The 21895-nt window shown below is 40.3% G+C and overlaps 1 protein-coding gene across 2 annotated transcripts in view; it reads left to right on the top strand.

Annotated features, from left to right (window-relative positions):
• Positions 1-21661, top strand: part of CDK5RAP3 (CDK5 regulatory subunit associated protein 3) — a 613925-nt gene extending 592264 nt beyond the window's left edge. For both annotated transcript variants that reach the window (XM_044055301.1, XM_044055302.1), the window contains exons 13-14: positions 18945-19116; positions 20925-21661. In XM_044055301.1, coding sequence (XP_043911236.1) covers positions 18945-19116; positions 20925-20990 — 238 coding nt within the window. In that variant the 3' untranslated portion in view covers positions 20991-21661. The remainder of the gene's footprint in view (positions 1-18944; positions 19117-20924) is intronic.
• Positions 21662-21895: the final 234 nt, after the last annotated feature.

The following is a 21895-nucleotide window of genomic DNA, read 5'->3' as shown; positions in this document are numbered from 1 at the left end:
GAAGACGAAGATGTGCATGCATCCGACAGGCAGTAGTACCTTTGTATGGAAAACAAGAGCGAAGACGAAGATGTGCATGCATCCGACAGGCAGTAGTACCTTTGTATGGAAAACAAGAGCGAAGATGTGCATGCATCCAACAGGCAGCAGTACCTTTGTATGGAAAACAAGAGCAAGGACGAAGATGTGCATGCATCCGACAGGCAGTAGTACCTTTGTATGGAAAAGAAGAGCGAAGATGTGCATGCATCCGACAGGCAGTAGTACCTTTGTATGGAAAACAAGAGCGAAGACGAAGATGTGCATGCATCCGACAGGCAGTAGTATCTTTGTATGGAAAACAAGAGTGAAGACGAAGATGTGCATGCATCCGACAGGCAGTAGTACCTTTGTATGGAAAACAAGAGCGAAGACAAAGATGTGCATGCATCCGACAGGCAGCAGTACCTTTGTATGGAAAACAAGAGCGAAGACGAAGATGTGCATGCATCCGACAGGCAGTAGTACCTTTGTATGGAAAACAAGAGCGAAGACGAGGATGTGCATGCATCCGACAGGCAGTAGTACCTTTGTATGGAAAACAAGAGCGAAGATGTGCATGCATCCAACAGGCAGCAGTACCTTTGTATGGAAAACAAGAGCGAAGACGAAGATGTGCATGCATCCGACAGGCAGTAGTACCTTTGTATGGAAAACAAGAGCGAAGACGAAGATGTGCATGCATCCGACAGGCAGTAGTACCTTTGTATGAAAAACAAGAGTGAAGACGAAGATGTGCATGCATCCGACAGGCAGTAGTACCTTTGTATGGAAAACAAGAGCGAAGACGAAGATGTGCATGCATCCGACAGGCAGTAGTACCTTTGTATGGAAAACAAGAGTGAAGACGAAGATGTGCATGCATCCGACAGGCAGCAGTACCTTTGTATGGAAAACAAGAGCGAAGACGAAGATGTGCATGCATCCGACAGGCAGTAGTACCTTTGTATGAAAAACAAGAGTGAAGACGAAGATGTGCATGCATCCGACAGGCAGTAGTACCTTTGTATGAAAAACAAGAGTGAAGACGAAGATGTGCATGCATCCGACAGGCAGTAGTACCTTTGTATGGAAAACAAGAGCGAAGACGAAGATGTGCATGCATCCGACAGGCAGTAGTACCTTTGTATGGAAAACAAGAGTGAAGACGAAGATGTGCATGCATCCGACAGGCAGCAGTACCTTTGTATGGAAAACAAGAGTGAAGACGAAGATGTGCATGCATCCGACTGGCAGCAGTACCTTTGTATGGAAAACAAGAGCGAAGACGAAGATGTGCATGCATCCGACAGGCAGTAGTACCTTTGTATGGAAAACAAGAGCGAAGACGAAGATGTGCATGCATCCGACAGGCAGTAGTACCTTTGTATGGAAAACAAGAGCGAAGACGAAGATGTGCATGCATCCGACAGGCAGTAGTACCTTTGTATGGAAAACAAGAGCGAAGATGTGCATGCATCCAACAGGCAGCAGTACCTTTGTATGGAAAACAAGAGCAAGGACGAAGATGTGCATGCATCCGACAGGCAGTAGTACCTTTGTATGGAAAAGAAGAGCGAAGATGTGCATGCATCCGACAGGCAGTAGTACCTTTGTATGGAAAACAAGAGCGAAGACGAAGATGTGCATGCATCCGACAGGCAGTAGTATCTTTGTATGGAAAACAAGAGTGAAGACGAAGATGTGCATGCATCCGACAGGCAGTAGTACCTTTGTATGGAAAACAAGAGCGAAGACAAAGATGTGCATGCATCCGACAGGCAGCAGTACCTTTGTATGGAAAACAAGAGCGAAGACGAAGATGTGCATGCATCCGACAGGCAGTAGTACCTTTGTATGGAAAACAAGAGCGAAGACGAGGATGTGCATGCATCCGACAGGCAGTAGTACCTTTGTATGGAAAACAAGAGCGAAGATGTGCATGCATCCAACAGGCAGCAGTACCTTTGTATGGAAAACAAGAGCGAAGACGAAGATGTGCATGCATCCGACAGGCAGTAGTACCTTTGTATGGAAAACAAGAGCGAAGACGAAGATGTGCATGCATCCGACAGGCAGTAGTACCTTTGTATGAAAAACAAGAGTGAAGACGAAGATGTGCATGCATCCGACAGGCAGTAGTACCTTTGTATGGAAAACAAGAGCGAAGACGAAGATGTGCATGCATCCGACAGGCAGTAGTACCTTTGTATGGAAAACAAGAGTGAAGACGAAGATGTGCATGCATCCGACAGGCAGCAGTACCTTTGTATGGAAAACAAGAGCGAAGACGAAGATGTGCATGCATCCGACAGGCAGTAGTACCTTTGTATGAAAAACAAGAGTGAAGACGAAGATGTGCATGCATCCGACAGGCAGTAGTACCTTTGTATGAAAAACAAGAGTGAAGACGAAGATGTGCATGCATCCGACAGGCAGTAGTACCTTTGTATGGAAAACAAGAGCGAAGACGAAGATGTGCATGCATCCGACAGGCAGTAGTACCTTTGTATGGAAAACAAGAGTGAAGACGAAGATGTGCATGCATCCGACAGGCAGCAGTACCTTTGTATGGAAAACAAGAGTGAAGACGAAGATGTGCATGCATCCGACTGGCAGCAGTACCTTTGTATGGAAAACAAGAGCGAAGACGAAGATGTGCATGCATCCGACAGGCAGTAGTACCTTTGTATGGAAAACAAGAGCGAAGACGAAGATGTGCATGCATCCGACAGGCAGTAGTACCTTTGTATGGAAAACAAGAGTGAAGACGAAGATGTGCATGCATCCGACAGGCAGCAGTACCTTTGTATGGAAAACAAGAGCGAAGATGTGCATGCATCCAACAGGCAGTAGTACCTTTGTATGGAAAACAAGAGCGAAGATGAAGATGTGCATGCATCCGACAGGCAGTAGTATCTTTGTATGGAAAACAAGAGTGAAGACGAAGATGTGCATGCATCCGACAGGCAGTAGTACCTTTGTATGGAAAACAAGAGCGAAGACGAAGATGTGCATGCATCCGACAGGCAGCAGTGCCTTTGTATGGAAAACAAGAGCGAAGACGAAGATATGCATGCATCCGACAGGCAGTAGTACCTTTGTATGGAAAACAAGAGTGAAGACGAAGATGTGCATGCATCCGACAGGCAGTAGTACCTTTGTATGGAAAACAAGAGCGAAGACGAAGATGTGCATGCATCCGACAGGCAGCAGTACCTTTGTATGGAAAACAAGAGCGAAGATGTGCATGCATCCGACAGGCAGTAGTACCTTTGTATGGAAAACAAGAGCAAGGACGAAGATGTGCATGCATCCGACAGGCAGTAGTACCTTTGTATGGAAAAGAAGAGCGAAGATGTGCATGCATCCGACAGGCAGTAGTACCTTTGTATGGAAAACAAGAGCGAAGACGAAGATGTGCATGCATCCGACAGGCAGCAGTGCCTTTGTATGGAAAACAAGAGTGAAGACGAAGATGTGCATGCATCCGACAGGCAGCAGTACCTTTGTATGGAAAACAAGAGCGAAGACGAAGATGTGCATGCATCCGACAGGCAGTAGTACCTTTGTATGGAAAACAAGAGCGAAGACGAAGATGTGCATGCATCCGACAGGCAGTAGTACCTTTGTATGGAAAACAAGAGCGAAGACGAAGATGTGCATGCATCCGACAGGCAGCAGTACATTTGTATGGAAAAGAAGAGCGAAGATGTGCATGCATCCGACAGGCAGTAGTACCTTTGTATGGAAAACAAGAGCGAAGACGAAGATGTGCATGCATCCGACAGGCAGCAGTGCCTTTGTATGGAAAACAAGAGCGAAGACGAAGATGTGCATGCATCCGACAGGCAGCAGTACCTTTGTATGGAAAACAAGAGCGAAGACGAAGATGTGCATGTATCCGATAGGCAGTAGTACCTTTCTATGGAAAACAAAAGCGAAGACGAAGATGTGCATGCATCCGACAGGCAGTAGTACCTTTGTATGGAAAACAAGAGTGAAGACGAAGATGTGCATGCATCCGACAGGCAGCAGTACCTTTGTATGGAAAACAAGCAGTGGACTCTCAAAAATCAGCAGCGCCAGCAATGAGTTGCAAGGAAACAACAGTCTTTATTTATACTTTGGACACAAGCAAAGATATTTCTGTTTGTCTCCTGCATATAAATAAACAATTTTGCTTGCTTGTAGCTTTTTCCTGGTGCTAATGGTTTTTGTTATTGCATAAGCTGAACAGTGTTTCCTACTTCTTCCATCATTAGGCTCCACAGGCAGTTGTTTGAGGTCTTGAAGTGCACCTCTCTGGGACATGGCTTGATGCCAACCCTTCCTCTGATGCAGGCCTCTAAAGATTTTACCCCGCCTTTGCTGTTATGTCCGCAAATGCTGTTAATTTCAACAGACTCTTAACACCCACCCATTGCACATTCAACCTCACATAGTTTGTCCATGCCACTTCCATCCTGGGGAGGTGGGGGGTTATCTTGATTGATCATTGCCCAGTGTTTTATAAAATAGAAATCCTTACCGTTGTCATCAACTCTCGTATTTCATGAAAAAATGTCTACCGAATTTAGCAGAAGTGCCGAACTGTAGAGTTAAAAATATTTGTTCTCTCCTCTAAGATTTTGAAATCTCAGAGTTAGTACATTTAGAGATGCAGGGTCTGGGGGTTGGTGTATCTTGGGACATCCCCATGCTATGTGCTCCCATGTTGGTTGTAAACTTCACCTGTGTAAATTTGCAGGTGTGAGAAATAACTCATGTATACATTTCCAGGTGAAAATGTGCCATCCGGGGGAGGATGTACTTTTCCATGACAATTTCAAGATGTCATGTAGTTGTTTACATGTAATGTTTGTATTTTGGTTAGTAAGAGTTGCCTGTTTGCAATCTTCAGCCAGCTGGAAAATGTTTGCTATTAAAAAGCATAAAATGCTGAATATCTTGTTTTGTGGACATAAGATTTTATTTTTTAGGCAATATTAATCGAATAAAAGTAGAGTCTAAGAATTCTGCTATTATTTGATCATTAAATTAGGTTGTAAAAGTGGATATTAACTAGTAGTAATATAGGACTTGTTTAGGTAAAAGGGAGAATTCATCTGTAATGAAAGAAAAAGATTTTAAAGTGTGTAGTGTAAACTTGAATTGGAAACAGAATCCTTTCTGTATCCAGGATGTAAAGAGGAAAGAAGATCTTATGCTAGCAAAGCAGGAATAGGTCTTGGTATGGGAACAGCAAAAATGTAGACCTCTTAGGGGTGGAAATGACTGGCAGCGTTTTCATGGCACCAAGGTAAATTGTACATAGGTTGTGAGAGTTACTGATAGTGGATTGTTTGGAGTGTATTCCTTTAGCTATGGCACATAATAGTAAGTACTGTGTTTTGTCAGTGAAATTCAAGTTATTAGTCCATGTAAAGAGGTGGGGATATGGGTGTTTTAATGGCCTGCATCCAAAGAGCAGGTGCTCCTGGAAGATACAAGTTTCTGAAGTATTGGAATAAATTGGCTTTAGAAGTTAGCTGTACAGGTGGAAGACTAATCCCACCTTTAGAACGTGAGTTATAATAAATTGAGAGAGGTCCTCTTGGACTATATAGCTTCCAAAGAAATTTGAGAAGACATCTGTCCCATTTTTTTAAAGTAGATTCAGGAACATACATTGAGAGCCACCCTGTATTATCTAGGAAAGCTTGGAATATCTGATCATTTTTATTAAATGTAGTTTAATATTGAAAGCGAATGTCCATCTTTCCCATTCGGTGAGTGTGTCCTCCAGAATGGATTGTATACATTTAAACTTTTCCTTCCTTGTTCTGGTTGGGGTATGAGCAGTAGATAGACCTAGATATGTAAAGACTGCAGGATTTAATGAAAGTGAGTATGAAAGTTAAGCTTAGAGAAGGAACATTATAAGTACAAAATGTGGATTTAGAGGAATTAAGCTTATATCTATAGATGCACTACCAGTTTTTAAGAACACACCAGAGGTCAGAGAAAACTAATTCTGGATTTTTAAATATTATAAATAAATTGTCCGCGAAAATGACCAAACTGTTTCTAATGTCAAAATCACTGGTGTTAGTATTGCATTTTCAGAAGTTCTCTTAATTGTATAGCTGGATCACCACAATGAAGAGCGTGGGGGGCTAATGGACACCCTTGTCAAACTCCTCTAGTCAAGACAAAAGAAGATGACATGTAGTGACCAACTTTAACTGCTGGTCTAGTAGTCAAGACAAAAGAAAATGACATGTAGTGACCAACTTTAACTGCTGGTTTAGTAGTCAAGACAAAAGAAGATGACGTGTAGTGACCAACTTTAACTGCTGGTCTAGTAGTCAAGACAAAAGAAGATGACATGTAGGGACCAACTTTAACTGCTGGTCTAGTAGTCAAGACAAAAGAAGATGACATGTAGTGACCAACTTTAACTGCTGGTCTAGAATCTATGCACAGTGCTCTTGTGACATTATTGAAGTATGTTCCAAATCAGAAGAAAAAGCATTTAAAACGTGGTCAAGATACATATGATTTACTGTGTTAGACGCTTTCTCTGCATATACTGAGAGGAGACCTAAAGTAGTATTCCATAGATGCCCATGCTCTGTCCATCAGGCATCCCTAAGAGTGTTTTGCCAAGCAGAGTGGCCCTTTACAAAACCAACCTTGTTTGTATGGATCGAGTGAGGTAGAATAGATGCTAATATTTTGGACCATATCCTGGTGAAGATCTTACTATCTACGTTCAGTGGAGAGATTTGTCTATAGCTTGAGAGTTGCATAGGGTTTTTCTAGTTTTCATTACTGGGAAAATCATGGAATGCTTCCGTGATAAAGTGATCAGCCTGCTCTTTGTCTGTGCAACACACATATTTCAAAATAGTTTGCAAAGAACTTTCTATAGTTCTGTGGTCAAACCATCTGGGCCCGGAGATTTATTTGTTGAAATTGATTAATGGATGATAAAAGGTCAGCTTTGCTGAGTGTATGCGCAATAGTTTCTTGGTGAGCATCTCTGAGCTGAGGAAGGAAAGGGAGAAAAGTCCTTGTGATTCTTAAGATCATCCGTGAAGATAAGTTGGTAATGCTTCAGGGCTATCTACAGTGGTCCAACGGAGGTCTGGGTCTAATGTTAACTGGTTTTCTGGTTGCATTCTTGTGCTTGGGGCCAACCTAGATAGCAGTTGTGGGGAAATTTAATAGTATTGTAATATGAGTTTGTCTAAGACTGTGTTTTGCTGCGTATAATTAAGTGAATTTCCTTTCTGAGCTGCGGTAGTTGCACCTTAAGATTCTGGGGTGGATGTGAAGGACTAGATAAAGCTACTTTCTTCTGTTTGGGCTGTAAAGAGTTTAGTTCTCTGTTCCATGGTACCTGCAAACTATTTCTCCACTTCTGTGCGTGTCTGGTAAGTAGATTCTATGTGAATCTGACAAAAGTCTTGTGTAAATTCTACTAAACACGAGGAGAGTTCTGGGTGCCTTGTATACTAATGGAACAGTCTCCTTGTTTTCAGGAGAGGAGGGGCATGAGTTTCAAGTTGAAATAAAAGAGCACCATGGTCAGAATAGGGGCAGGGGACTGCATCATATTTAGGTTTAAAATCCAGACGTTCCATGTTCAACATAGAGCATATCTATATGGGTAAAGCTGCCATATCTATGAGAATAGTGGGTGAAATGGGGTTAGATGGATATATGTGTATCCCTAAATCTGTTAAAAGGTGATTATCTATCCATGATATTTTATACTTCTTTACCAGGGTTAGTTTAAAATGTTTTATGTTTGAAGAGCCTGCTTCATGGGTTATGCAGTTAGTCTCCCATTAAAGTTGTATAACTCCTGAACCATTGCTGGATGAAATTAAAAAGTTGCTTAACTTCTCTAAGCTTTATGTTTGGGTAAAGATATATATTTATAAAAGTTAACGTGTGTTGTTCATACCTAGCTATTATACAAGTGAGGTGTTCCCCTGGAAAAGTGAATTTCTATGAAATTGGGCATTGGGTGTAACCTTTCTTCAGTGGTATAACCACTCCTTTGCACTTCGTTGAGGGATGGGAAGCAGAAATAACACAATCATAGCCCCATCTCTCTAGTTTTAGATGTTCATTTAATGATAAATGTGTTTCCTGGATAGCTAGTAAGTCAGGTGCTACAGATCTTACCTGTGTATGCAGCCTGGATCGGGAGAGTAAATGCTGCTGACATTAGCACTTAAACCTTCACTGGAGCTGCAGATGTTTGAATAATTGGTTAATACTCCCTCATCTGAAAACATCTATCTGTGTCCCAAAATGCAGGTTACAACTTAATGTCGACATATAATGAGTGATACAAAGTGGCAGCTCATAAACATAGAAAAGGTATGAATATATAGAAAAATGGTGTAAAAGATTTTCATAACTGTTGCTATAAACAGCAAACAAACAAAATAGTAAACATGTAACTGTAAATCAGATGATTTACTTCAACTTTTAATAACCTGTTTGTGTTATACCATTTTCAACAGGTAATCATTCAACACCTTTAATTTTTTTTAATATATCATGTTACTTTCCATAGTAGATGTAAGACTGAGACTTTTCACTTAAAAGTAGTTAGGCATAAGGTAGAATAAATAGAATAAGCTTGAAAATATTGAGCCAAACCTGTGTCTTCATTTATGCATACAGTTTCAGGGAAAGACCGTTCAGTAGAAGGGATAAGATAACTTTTGTGGCTAAGCATGAGATGTGCAGAAATAACAGCTCTCAAGGGAAAACTACAGTGTTCCTTTCTCAAGGCAAAGTTAAGTGTGCTGCCGTGGAATGCTAGATAAAGAATAGACAGGCACCTGCTGCACAAGGCCTGGGAATCAAGGTTAAGGGGGTGGATACAGCTACCAAGGAAAGTTACTGAACTCAAATAATATGCATCTTTAGGACAGAGCTCTAGAGCTGGTTCAAGACTTGTTCAAATATTGTTGCATTACTTTGGTGCTTTCAGTTATCTGATGTATTACGTTGCTGTAGGGTTGCCACCTTTTCATACGCCTAACGTGGGACAATTGTGGTACAAACATCAGATTTTACAGGCCAAAACATACCCACAGCCAGTACAAAGGACAGAACTTCACTTTTTTGCCTAAATAAAAGCTTATTCTTGTAGCATTTTAGTTGCTTATTCTATTTCTTATAACATTTCGGTGTTTCAGATACAGAATAGCTGTTTTATGCAACTATTGCATCAAATATATGAAATAATTTTGCCCTAAAATCTCAGGATATTTGCCATTTTTACAACTTTTTTTGCAGGACACAACTGCCCAAAGAGGGACTGTTCCTCACAAAGTTGGACAGGTGGTAACCCTATGTTGCTATATACCATTTGAATATGGTGCTGTGACATTTATGTCTGCTGTTTATTATATGCTGCTCACTACAATAAGCTATTATTAAATAATCTGGTGCAACAAAACTACAGTATACATTAATTGCATTAAGGCTGTTGCTCAAAATAGATCATTAAGGCCAACTCCACTTACCCATCAAACTAAATAAAAATAAAATAAATGCATGCAGTCCTCAGCTGGGATAACTGCCTTCTGAATGCCCCAACAAGAGACTTGATGTTAGAGACTGTGGAGCGGCTATGCCTCTTGACATTGTTGCTTGTGGAGGAGGGGTCCTCTGTAATCCCATCTTGGATGATTGTACTCATCATAGAGTGAGAGGCTTTTGTGTCACGACTTCACTCTTTCTTACCTGCTGAGAGAGCCCTGGTGCTCAGAAGTGTCCAGGCTCTGTCCATATTGTCATCATGGTCTGATGGCTATGACTGTCAGGCCTGATTGCTATGATGGTGAGCACAGTGCCTTCCCCAACAATTAAAGATAAGCATGTATTCTAGTTCTCTGTGAAATATGCCTGCAAAGTCACTATTGATAAATTTTCTGTTGCTGGCATGGTCGTATCTCTCTAACCCCATTTTCATGATAAGGCTCCCTTTCATGCATCCAAACCCTGTTATAGGTTTTGATAGCAGACATTTTTAAGTGGAGTAGGAAACTGATCTCAGATTGTCCATGGTTCAAGAGATGTCATTCCCCACCACTGGAAAGGGCCTCCATGTCACCCAGTTAGAGCTACATGCTGGCCTCCCAACCCTGAAAGCTGTGAAGGGACATCTGCTTCCAGGGTCTTTCCTGAACCAGCCAAACAGCTAGTCCATTATATGGAGCTTAAACAACAAAATGCAGGTTTGGAGAGGCAGTTGAACTCCAACAATGGGCCATAAAAGCACCACCCTTTCTGAACTTCACATTCTTGGCAAAGAAGTCTTGTTACTGGACTCGGTAGTCATAACTCTAATTCTAGAGGCTCTAGAGCCATGACTCTAATTCTTCAGCTCCGGTCCTGTCCTGGAGCTGAAGAATTAGAAGCTGTCTGCTCTAATCATTCCCCTGCTTCTGTTCCTGTTTGTATGATTCAAGAAGGAAAGACCAAAACTTATACTTGTCTCTCCTTGATGCCTGAAAGGGGTTTACTTTCAGGATATCAAGTCCATTATGGTGCAATAAATGTTCCTGCTACAAGCCAAGGAATTGCTTGTGGTTGAGGTGACAGCAAACTTTATCTCGCAGCCTGGTTTTTGGTTCAGAATATCTTCCAGATAGGATGTCAAGAGGAATCCTTCCAGCATGTGGAAATGTTTATCCATTTCAAGAGAGAGAGAGAGAGACGGTGAGAGATATCCTATGCCTCTGCTGCAGTTTTTTAGTATACTAGGCATTAGGGATATACTGACAGGCTGCAGCAGTGGACGAGGGAGAAGGACTTGGAACTGGAATGAGATGGAGGGCCTGGCTAAGAGACTAGCTCGGTACCAGGAACATGGTGCACTGTGTCCATTGTGTCTTTGTTCAAAAGGATAGCAGTATTCAGGGCTGTGCAGGTGGGGCAGAGTTGGACTACAAGGTTAAATGAAGAACAGGCCCGGTAGGGTTATATATAGGAAGGATGGCAAGGTAGATGGGACAGAGGGTGATACACAAGGTTAAATAAAGAACAGGCTGGATAGGCTTATTGTTTCTTCTGCTGTCAGGTAAGTGTAATATAGTTTGCAGATGCAAGGCACGTGTAGGGTTTAGATGTCCTTTATTCTATGTCTAAAAGAGCATGTTTCAGTTTCTTCTACACAGCAAGACTGTTACCTCGGCACTGGGTATCAGACAGGCCCCAAGAGGGTTTCTCTATGTCTGTCCTACTTTGAAGAATCTTTCTCTTTGTTGGGATCAGAAGTTCATAGTTTCATAGGTAAGTTCTAGGTTTGCTGACTTTGTGGGCCATTTTAAACCTAGCCATTTTCCCTTTTTGCGCTCAAATAAACCTATCCCTTTTGGTTTAATGATTAGCCTTACCCATCCCATGGTCGATAATTATAAATTACCCCTAACAAGAATAACTGAAATCATACCATAGCTAATTTGAGGGCCAGGGACAATTTTACTGAATGCCTTTTCATCTTTGGCAAGAGCAAAAAGTGATAGAATGGAGGGAGGATTTTATATGGAGTCTTAAGTGTTGGGAATTGGCGGAAGGAACTGTTTGGGAGGATTTCATATGGAGTCTTAAGTTTTGGGAATTGGCGGAAGGAACTGTTTAATATTTTATAAGCAGGGTGGATATTCAACTTGATACGGTTTGAATTTGCTCCTTGCATATTAATTGCATAAATGTCTTGATCAAGTAATGTTTTTCCTTGGTCCTGTAAATACATTTCTTTCTCAGGCTGTACAGAACTCAGTTTACTAATCTTCTGTAAATCTAAGCTGCTTTTATGTGCCAATGTCCGCTTTGTTCTTGTTTATAATGCAGGGTTCCATTTGTTTTAGTCGGAGGAAAACTGCTGAGCACCTGCAATGTACCATCATGATTCACATTTCTGAAAAATAAAAAATAAGTGTAATATTACAGGAGGTTTTTGATTTAGTTTTGCAGAACACATTTAGCAACATTGGTCAAACAGAAATTGTTTGCGGCATCAGATGTACACACCAAGGATATTAGTTTTACACCTGAAAGTTCCTGAAAAAAGCAAAGTAGTGCCATCAGGTATTATGTAACTTTATTTAAAAAAAACTAATATAACAAAAAGGGAGAATGCCAGGATGTTCCCAACTTTACTATACATCCCTTCTATGGTTTAACTTACAGCTAGGAATAAAATGTTCAACTGACTGATGTATCATTCCAAAAATGTCATAATTAAAGCAAGTTTGCTGGTTACAGCTAGTCATTTTTCACACCAAATTCCTGTGCAGTTAGAAAAATTACAAGTTTAAGGCAAAGGGGTCTGAGGGATCATATTTTTAACAATGATAGTTTAAAGTGGGAGAGCCCAAAGGACAATTCACAATTAAGGCAAAGGGAGGTGTGAGAGAGCATACATTTAACTATGACAGTCTATAGTGGGGGAGCCCATAGAACGATTTACAGTTAAGGCAGAGAGGATGTGGTAAGGAAGCATACTTTTAACTATAGCAGTCTAAATTTAGGGAGCCCAAAAGACGATTCACAGTTAAGGCAAAGGGGGGGGGGCGAGGTAGCATACTTTTTAACTATGACAATCCAGTGTGGGAGAGACAAATGATAACTGAAAGTTAAGTCAAAGGGAGATGAGGAAGCATGCATTTAAATATACCCGTCTAATGTGGGTGAGCCCAAGGGATGTTTAACAGTTAAGACAAAGGGGGATGTTTGAGAGCGTACTGTTAACAATGACAGTATACAGCAGGGGAGCTCAAAGGGCATTTAGCAGTGCCATTTCTGCAATTTAAGTTATGCCAACTCCTTTTAAAAATAACAAAAAGGTAAGAAAAACATAGCTATGTCCATGTCTACACCCAGACTAACCCAAAAAATAATAAGACAAAGGTAAGATAAACATAGCTCACAGAGGTGAAATACCCATTAATAACCATTCCCCACCCAGACAACATTCACTTCTCTACAAACGTTAGAATTCTATTACCAGGAGGATAACTTGTTTGCTACCCATTCGGAGCCTGTGCTCTTCTTCCCCTCTACATTCTATTCACAATAACTTTCCTTCTTAGCTAACCACCTTTTATCTTAACTATCATCCTTGCATTCAACATTGAAATACGTTTCTTTCTTTTACACACTTCAGAGATGTATAATGTTATCTCTGTATATGTATACCATAAACACACAATGTTTGTTTCATTTAGCTGGAACCTTGACCATAAACTGTTTGTGATTTGTTAAAGGTTTAGATTCCTATGTAACCACATCCTTAAGTGTCAATTATTTGCAATGTGGAGCTTTTCTCCCCGGGCCTCCGCTGAAAATGGACATGTATCCAATCGGACTAACACGGTTAACAAATGTAAAATAAAAAAAAAAAAAATAACAATAATTAAATAAATAATATTTTTTTTATCCAAGTAGGCGAGTGGTTTATCATTTTGCAGTAGAAGATTTTTGCCATGAGCTTTCCTTTTCTTCCCTGCTTTATGACGCTGTAAAAGATTAGTCATTACAGATGACTAATATATTATGACTAATTATATCCTTTTTCCTGAAGCGGGATAGCACAGGTCTGCACAGGTTTCCTGTCCAAGCAGATTGCTGTATGCCTCTAATTTATCCCCTTATTCATAGTCAACTTTAAGAGTCAGTCTCACTACATGCATATGTGGCCTTAAGACCAATAAAGATAATCACAAACTACCACTCGCTCTGTTATTCTGCACTTATGGTCCATTCATTTTAAGAATCTGGTTTATAAAAATTAGAGAACCTTAAAGATCATTTAAAGATCCAAGTCTTAAGTCTACACTAAGTATCGAGAAATTTACTAATGCAGAACTGCCCACCAGTATCCAAACAGCAAGACCCAAGTCATTTGAAAATCAAGCAAATGTAGAGGTTCAGAGGTGCAACCAGAATAGAAGCAGATGTTTGAGACTTATTTCTGCTCAGTTGTGTGTAGCTGCCAGGCACAGCAGACACTGTTACTGCTTCAGTTTAAAATATGTACTTTGCATATGTGCATGTGTGTGCATGTATACACATGTATTAAATATAGACATGGAGTTTTTGGGGGTTCTGTTGCCATTGATGGAGGATAATTTGGTGAGTTTCCAACTTCATGATCACATTTCCCCGGTGTTACTGATCATGAAAGTATTTTTTCATGTAATGTGTACAGAGAAACATCTCTGGGTGAGAGCACTGTGTGTTCTAGTGGGGATTTTCATCTTTCCCTTCTGTTACATCATCATGCAGTTGATCTTTCTTGAGCTGAGCTGTGAAGAGACAGACTAACTTTTTCTGTATTGTCATTTCTGATTGAGGAATAAACATCTGATCATTTGTGCATCAGTCAGTCACAGGGTAAGCTTTTATTATTTTTTGTAAATTCTGTCATCAATATTATATGCATGCAGTCCCATAGGTACAACATCAGAATTAGGCAACTTGCAATGTAAGGCCTTCTTCATGCACCTCTCAACCGCCTGGCAGAAGATTATTTGTACAAAGCCTAAAATGGTGGAAGGGGCAAAGGCCCAAAATAGGGGCAGATTTTACAAATTGATCCTATAAACTTAGAAAGTTAGTAGAATAACGGGGATTAAGTTAGCATGCATTTTTGAAGGACATGAAGTCTGAAACTCACACATGTCATTATTTAATAACTTCAGTCCTCAATGATTTGCCAAAAAAGGCATGCAATTTTATGAGGAACAGACCAAAAGCATGAGGCAAAAATCTGGACAGTTAAAAGTTGTGTTTTCTTGCCATGTTTTCGTATTGTTTACATGAGAGAAAGCATGCTTTTTTTAACTTTCCCTGCCTCTCCTTCTGTGGATCTGTTTGAACTCCATCTCCTTTCTTATCACCTATACTTTGCATTCATCCTATTTCAGTACCACCTTCTCTCCTCCTTTCCTTAATGATTTTCCTTACCTTGACAATATTATTGATCAGTTTTACACTGCATTCCTTGGTACCACTTTTCTTTGCCATTTCACTGCTTCAGAACTTTAACTTATTTCTGTCAAAAGCAGCATTTGTACCATCATCCCTCTCTTGTATTTTTTGGGGTTCACTATTAAAATGTAGGCACCCAAAGTGCCAAGTGCAGACACACCAAAACAAAATGCCTGAAAATGCAGGAGAAAGGTAAATCTCAGACATTGCTCTTCTACTTTAAACTTCTTTTTTGCAGGGTGGCAGCCCCCCACCACCACCACATTCCTTGAACTTATGTGTACTAACTCCGAGATTGCCATACCTGGGAGAAATAGGAACATTCAGAGAAATGGCACCCTAAATTCTGTATATTTGTTTGTTTTTTTTTTAGCCATTCAGTCTCAGACATGGCAGATGTTTCCCTTTTTGGCTATTGCCTAATGCAGAGAAGCATGGCTCCCACGTTATCAGTTTCTCTGCTTTGAACTTCTGTACATTCATTCACTGCTCAGTTGTAATCAGTTTCTCCCATTCGTACCCCTGAGCATTTGCATTAACCGCACCTCTCGTCTTGGTACCAAGATAATGTTCCTGCTTTTTTATCTAAACATTGTTTGCTGTATATAAAAACATATGCAATATAATAAAAAGATGTTGGTCACAAACTAGTTGCAGTCATTTCACCATTTCTGCTATCCAGATCGCTCTTGCGCATTCCTTTTGGTTTATCGCTCACCCTGCATCCTTTCATATGTTTCCTTTACGTTGCTTATTTCACTCTCCTCCTCCTCCTCCTTTGTTAGTTCGCTGTAGGTCGTACCTCCTCTCCTTGTCCATCTACCCAACTTCTGTCTAGGGTCCTTCTGATATAACCTCCATCTTTGTCTCTCTGCACACATTCCTTCAGGTCCTTTTTCACCACAGGGGCAGAGAAACGTATAATTTGTGGGGCAGAAGAGGACACCATGGAGATGTGAAGGGGTTATTCTAAGGAGGAAGGGCAGAAGGTGAAGCAGAGACCTTAGTTAACATGTAACAGGGGCAGACTACACCCCAGATTTGTGAAAGTAGTTCTTCACAGGCAGAGTTGTAGGTCCACGGAATGGACAGAAAGAATGGATTACAGAGAGGGAAGCCAGGAAGGCATTTAAGTGAGTAAGAGGTAGGTGAGGAAAGGTAGGGGAGATCCAGAGATAGAGGTAGAGAGGGGCCAGGAAATACCATTTATATTATTCAGACTTTTTATTAAATAAACGTATTTAAAAATACAGAATACATGATCAAATGACAAAGGTAATTCCTTTAGATATAACAAATAAATAACAGATGTGATAAATGTTTGACATGACAACAAAGCTAAGTAAATAAAAATAACATCGGCTGTAATTAAGAACAAGATAGCATTGTTTAATACAAAGCACTCAAAGTATGTGAGTAATATATTTATTTTTAAATAAAGCAAACTAAAATGCAAAAAGAGAAAGGAAAGAAAAAATATAGTATCAAAAGGAAATACTGAAAATATCTATTTGTGTGTCTCTGTGTATGCTATGTATATAAACACACATATATGGGTTTATGTCAAATTATCAAGTTTTTGGAAACTCTAATTTCATATGGTCGAGCCTATATGTTCAACTTTTCGAAAACTAATGAAACAAATCAGCAGAAATCTATGTTTTTGTAGGGTGGCAAGCTCCCCTGCACCCCATCCCCTCACACCCCCCACAAATTTTATACACCAACTCTAAGATCAGATTACAGTGGGGAAAAGGGTAAATTCCCCAATACCCACTGTACTGTAATCGCCATACAAATGCTTCAGTTATTCAGAAAGTCGAACATATGGTCTCGACCGTATGAAGTTTGAGTTTAAATATATACATGTGGGTAGGAGAAGACTCTTTTTCCAGTTTCTGAGACTATCTTCCAAGCAATATTTACAAAACTCCTTTATAAAGATGTTTCAGATCCAGGGACCAGAGGGGAGGACTAGGAGTATGAAAAATGAACCAGATGTCTAGAAGGATTCAGTTTGTCATCGCAAGGTGCCGTACGAAAGGATTCTAAGTATTACAGTGACATATCCAGTGCCTAACAGGCTGAATTCATCATCATTTCAGCAAGTCTGTAAGGCGTGAATAAAGTTATGTGTAATATGTCCCAAGAAAAATAGTCTTCCAAATAATCATGAAGTTAGAGTTGCTGCCTTTAAAATCTTCTTCTTTCGACTTTTCCCCGTTATGGGTCGCCACACCGGATCACCTGTTTCCATTTCTCCCTGTCCTCTGCATCTTGCTCTGTCACACCAACCACCTGTATGTCCTCTCTAACCACATCCATATACCTTATCTTAGCCTTCCTCTTTTCCTCTTACCTGGCAGCTTCATCCTTAGCATCCTTTTCCCAATATACCTAGCATCCCTCCTCAGCACATGTCCAAACCAACGCAATCTCGCCTCTCTAGCTTTGTCTCCAAACTGTCCAACTTGGGCTGACCCTCTAATATACGTATTCCTAATCCTCTCTACCCTCATCACACCCATTGCAAATCTTAAAATCTTTAACTCTGCCACATCCAGCTGTGACTCCTGCCTTTTTGTCAATGCCACTGTCTCCAACCCATATAACATAGCTGGTCTCACTACCCTTTTGTAAACCTTCCCTTTCACTCTTACTGGTGCTCATCTGTCACAAATCACTCCTGACACTCTTCTCCACCCACTCCACCCTGCCTGTACTCTCTTCTTCACCTCTCTTCCACACTCACCATTACTCTGAACTGTTGATCCCAAGTATTTAAACTTGTCTACCTTTTCCAACTCTACTCCCTGCATCCTCACCATTCCTCTACCCTCCCTTTCATTCACACACATATATTCTGTCTTAGTCCTGCTGACCTTTATTCCTCTTCTCTCTAGAGCATATCTCCACCTCTCCAGGGTCTCCTCCACCTGTTCCCTACTCTCACTACAGATCACAATGTCATCTGCAAACATCATAGTCCACGGGGCCTCCTGTCTGATCTCGTCTGTCAACCTGTCCATCACCACTGCAAAGAAGAAAGGGCTCAGAGCTGATCCTTGATGTAATCCCACCTCCACCTTAAACGCATCTGTCACTCCCACTGCAGATCTCACCGCTGTCAGACTACCCTTTAAAATAATACCTTTATTACTCGTATTAAGGTCTGGCAAATAAAACTTGTGCATACATGTTTTGTAATATTTTTAATTTAAGAATTGATTTTATAATAAATAAATGAAACAACCAACAAATAAAACTGATATCTGTAAGAACAGTAATAACATTTTGGAATTTCCATTCTATATGTATTTCTAATAGCATAACTTGTTTTTAATATAAATGCTCTGTTTTGAACTGACATAAATTCTGGAGGTGGCAGTTTAAATGTAGTTATTTGTTCCTGTAAGGAAAGAACCATGTTTTTTTTAAAAACAACTGAACCAATATACACTTATATCCACTCATAACAAAGATATTTCCTATGCTAGAGAACTGATACAGTGAATTGTATTATATATAGATAAAGAATAAACTGCCAATATTTCATAAAAGAATACTTAAAAAATTAACTTGATCTTTTAAATAAAGTGATTAACATGAGAAGATAGCTGTAAGCTTATCAGGTTTAATTGCAATGGATGGTCTGCAACTAAAGACATCTTCACCAAAATATTAGTGAGGGTGGGTTTGGCATAATGGTTTCAGTTGTCACCTCACAGACACAAGGTACAGGATTTGATTCTGATCTCAGATTATTGGCTAGGGTTAAAATAGCCCTCCAGGACAGTTAGTCCAGTATTCACCTATAAACCTGTATTGCTATTGTTTTCCTGTTATTTATTCAGTTTGTGTGCACTCCAGCTTTTTCTGTTTATTTGTGGACTTTCTGTCCATTCTTTCTGTAGGTACGTGGACCGTGTAACTGAACTACTTCATCAGAAACTGAAGCAGGCTGACCAACTGCTGCTGAAGCAACAGGTGCTAATCCAGAAGCGTCAGGATGCCTTAGCAGAACAAGCAGCCTTGGAACCTAAGCTGGACTTACTGATCCAGAGAACTAAAGAGTTCCAGAAGCTGGTGAGTTGTGAATTTTCTTTAGTCTGTGAACCTAATTTGCATGTGTGACATGGATAGCTCAGATTTCATAATATTTTCTGTTACGAGATTTGGGATGAAAAGACTAGTACCTTTCTGCAAAGGTAGGAGGACGGGAACAGTGTTTGATGTTCGAAGAGGACACTAAGCTAAAGCCAGGACAATACTGTTGTTCCACTTTAGAACTTCTTGAGAAACATAAACAATAAAATTGATCTGTATGACTCCTGGAGACATCTGCTAAAAGTAGCATTCATTCCTTATCTGAAAACAAGCCCAGACTCATTGTCGACACCTTTTGCTATAGTCTCCGTAACAGAAGATTTTATGGAAATGAGTCTTCCCACTTGCTGGTAAGAGGTGCTGTAATTCTCACTAGAACCTCACTTTTGTCTTGCCTCCTGTGTTAGTAATTATTTCATCACAAGTCAGACTGGCTGGTTAGTTTTGTTGCCCTTGGTGGCCATATCAAACCACATTGTTGCTGAGTCCTTCCTAACACCCACTTTTTACATTCTTACTCATCCTTCGTGAACTCCATAACTCCCCAATTCACAAACCTAATTTCATTCTCCTTGGTGATTTTAATTTAAACTTTCTCTCCTGTGCTGTTTCACGCGAGTTCTTTCAGACATTGACATTTGGTTCATACCTCCACCGGTCCTGATCCTCTATCAGGTAACCATACCCTACTTCATTGCAATTTGACTTTTTTCCCAGTTTGATGCCACTAAGTTCAAACTTTTTCCAAGTCTTTGAATTTAATAAAAACTATAACAATAGAATTACAATTAGAAAAGTGGACAGTGCTCTGTAAGAATTCTGTCATAAAATCAGCAACCAAAGGCAAAATACTTTGGTAAAATGCAAAGCTTCCAGCATGTAAGGGATAAAACATGATGCTGTTAATTAAAAAGTGTCCCTGTAACATTTGTTTGTTCTGTTTAATTAGGTGGCCTCTTAGTGATTTTTGTTAAATTTCGTAAATTCTTAAGGTTACTAGAGTACTCTGGAATTATCATTAACTGTAGCAAATGCTGTTTTGAAGAATATGCTCTTTTGCATGTGCTGAAGGTGCCGTTCTGTACAGCTAAATGCTGTCATTGCTTCTAGGAATGTAGTTTGTCTCTGAGCTAAAGTTAATACACCTGTATATTTTATTATGTGATTATTCACATGATTGGGAAGGGATGTCCTTAGTTTGGTCAGTTGGACACACACACACACACACACACACACACGCACACGCACACGCACACACACACACACACACACACACATGATTGGGAAGGGATGTCCTTAGTTTGGTCAGTTGGACACACACACACACACACACACACACACATGATTGGGAAGGGATGTCCTTAGTTTGGTCAGTTGGACACACACACACACACACACACACACACACACACACATGATTGGGAAGGGATGTCCTTAGTTTGGTCAGTTGGACACACACACACACACATGATTGGGATGGGATGTCCTTAGTTTGGTCAGTTGGACACACACACACACACACACACACACACACACACACACACACGCACACGCACACGCACACACACACACACACACACACACGCACACACACACACACACACACACCACTTTTGTGTTGTATTGTGTTTTGCACCAGTTAAAATAATGAATAAAGCCATACTTGCATGGAAGGAACATTTGATGATAGAATTCCTTATTACCACCATTAAACAGAATGAAGCTTCCGTATGACTTGCTTTTGTTTTTGCCACTTTTTAAGTAATGTTTCTTGTTCTGTCTTTCAGATTGAGGCTGATATTTCCAAACGTTACAGCCAGCGTCCTGTGAACCTGATGGGGGTTACAGTGTGATATACAGTTCTCTTGACAGAGCCTGGAACATCAAACATCTTTGATGGACTTTGAGAATACTTATATTGACATCTCCACTAGATCAAGATTCAGCCTGCTGCAAGTTTGTGGCCGACCTCCACCTCACATGATATTTGTATTAAGTTGCAGTGACTTTACTATTGCTAACCAGCTTGTCCTTTTCATTTCATGCATCTTACTTATGCTGGGACCCTTCATTCCCCTTACTGCACTAAAATCCGGCCCCATCCTGTTACCTTGCAGTACTGGTATTAACACCCACCAGTATCTGTCATATACTGGTATAAAGCCCTGCCCACTTCCTTTACTGTACTGGCATTAGATCCCATTTCCTGTGGTGCACTGACAACAAGTCCCGTACTTCTATGCACAATCAGGCCATTTTATTTCAGTGCTTTACTGTTGTCTGACCTTCACCCCCTGTGCAGTATCAAATCCACCTATTTGTGTGTTTCACTGTTGTCAGGTTCCCACCTTATACTTTACTGGCATCAGACTCCCATGTTCTACCATTGTTAGATCTCTTATCATAGGGCTGTCCCCTCTTCAGATGCCCAAAGTGTGAATTTGTTTTCAGTGGATGTGTAAAATTTTGTGTACAAAAAAAAAAACATGCCTACAAGTGCAAAGGACTGGACTTCATTTTTTTGCAAAAAAAAATAAAAGCTCATTCTTCTAGAATCTGAGTTTTTTCTGTTGTTTTACAAAATACTAATGCATTTCAAATAAAAATATTAGCAGAAATGTGGGAATTTTTGTTGTCCTAAGGTGTCTGGCTATTTGCCTTCCTTCATCCTTATTGTCAGGTCACAAGTACCCAAATAAGATCTGTCCTGGGTAAGAGACAGGTAGTAACCCCCCTTGTCTGCAGTGCTGATATGCCA

Source organism: Protopterus annectens, chromosome 13.part0 (genome assembly GCF_019279795.1).
Source record: "Protopterus annectens isolate FY-2018-M chromosome 13.part0, PAN1.0, whole genome shotgun sequence".
NCBI classification, from domain to species: Eukaryota; Metazoa; Chordata; order Ceratodontiformes; family Protopteridae; genus Protopterus; species Protopterus annectens.
The sequence above is the reverse complement of the archived record's forward strand: the minus strand, read 5'-3'. Positions and strand labels throughout refer to the sequence as shown.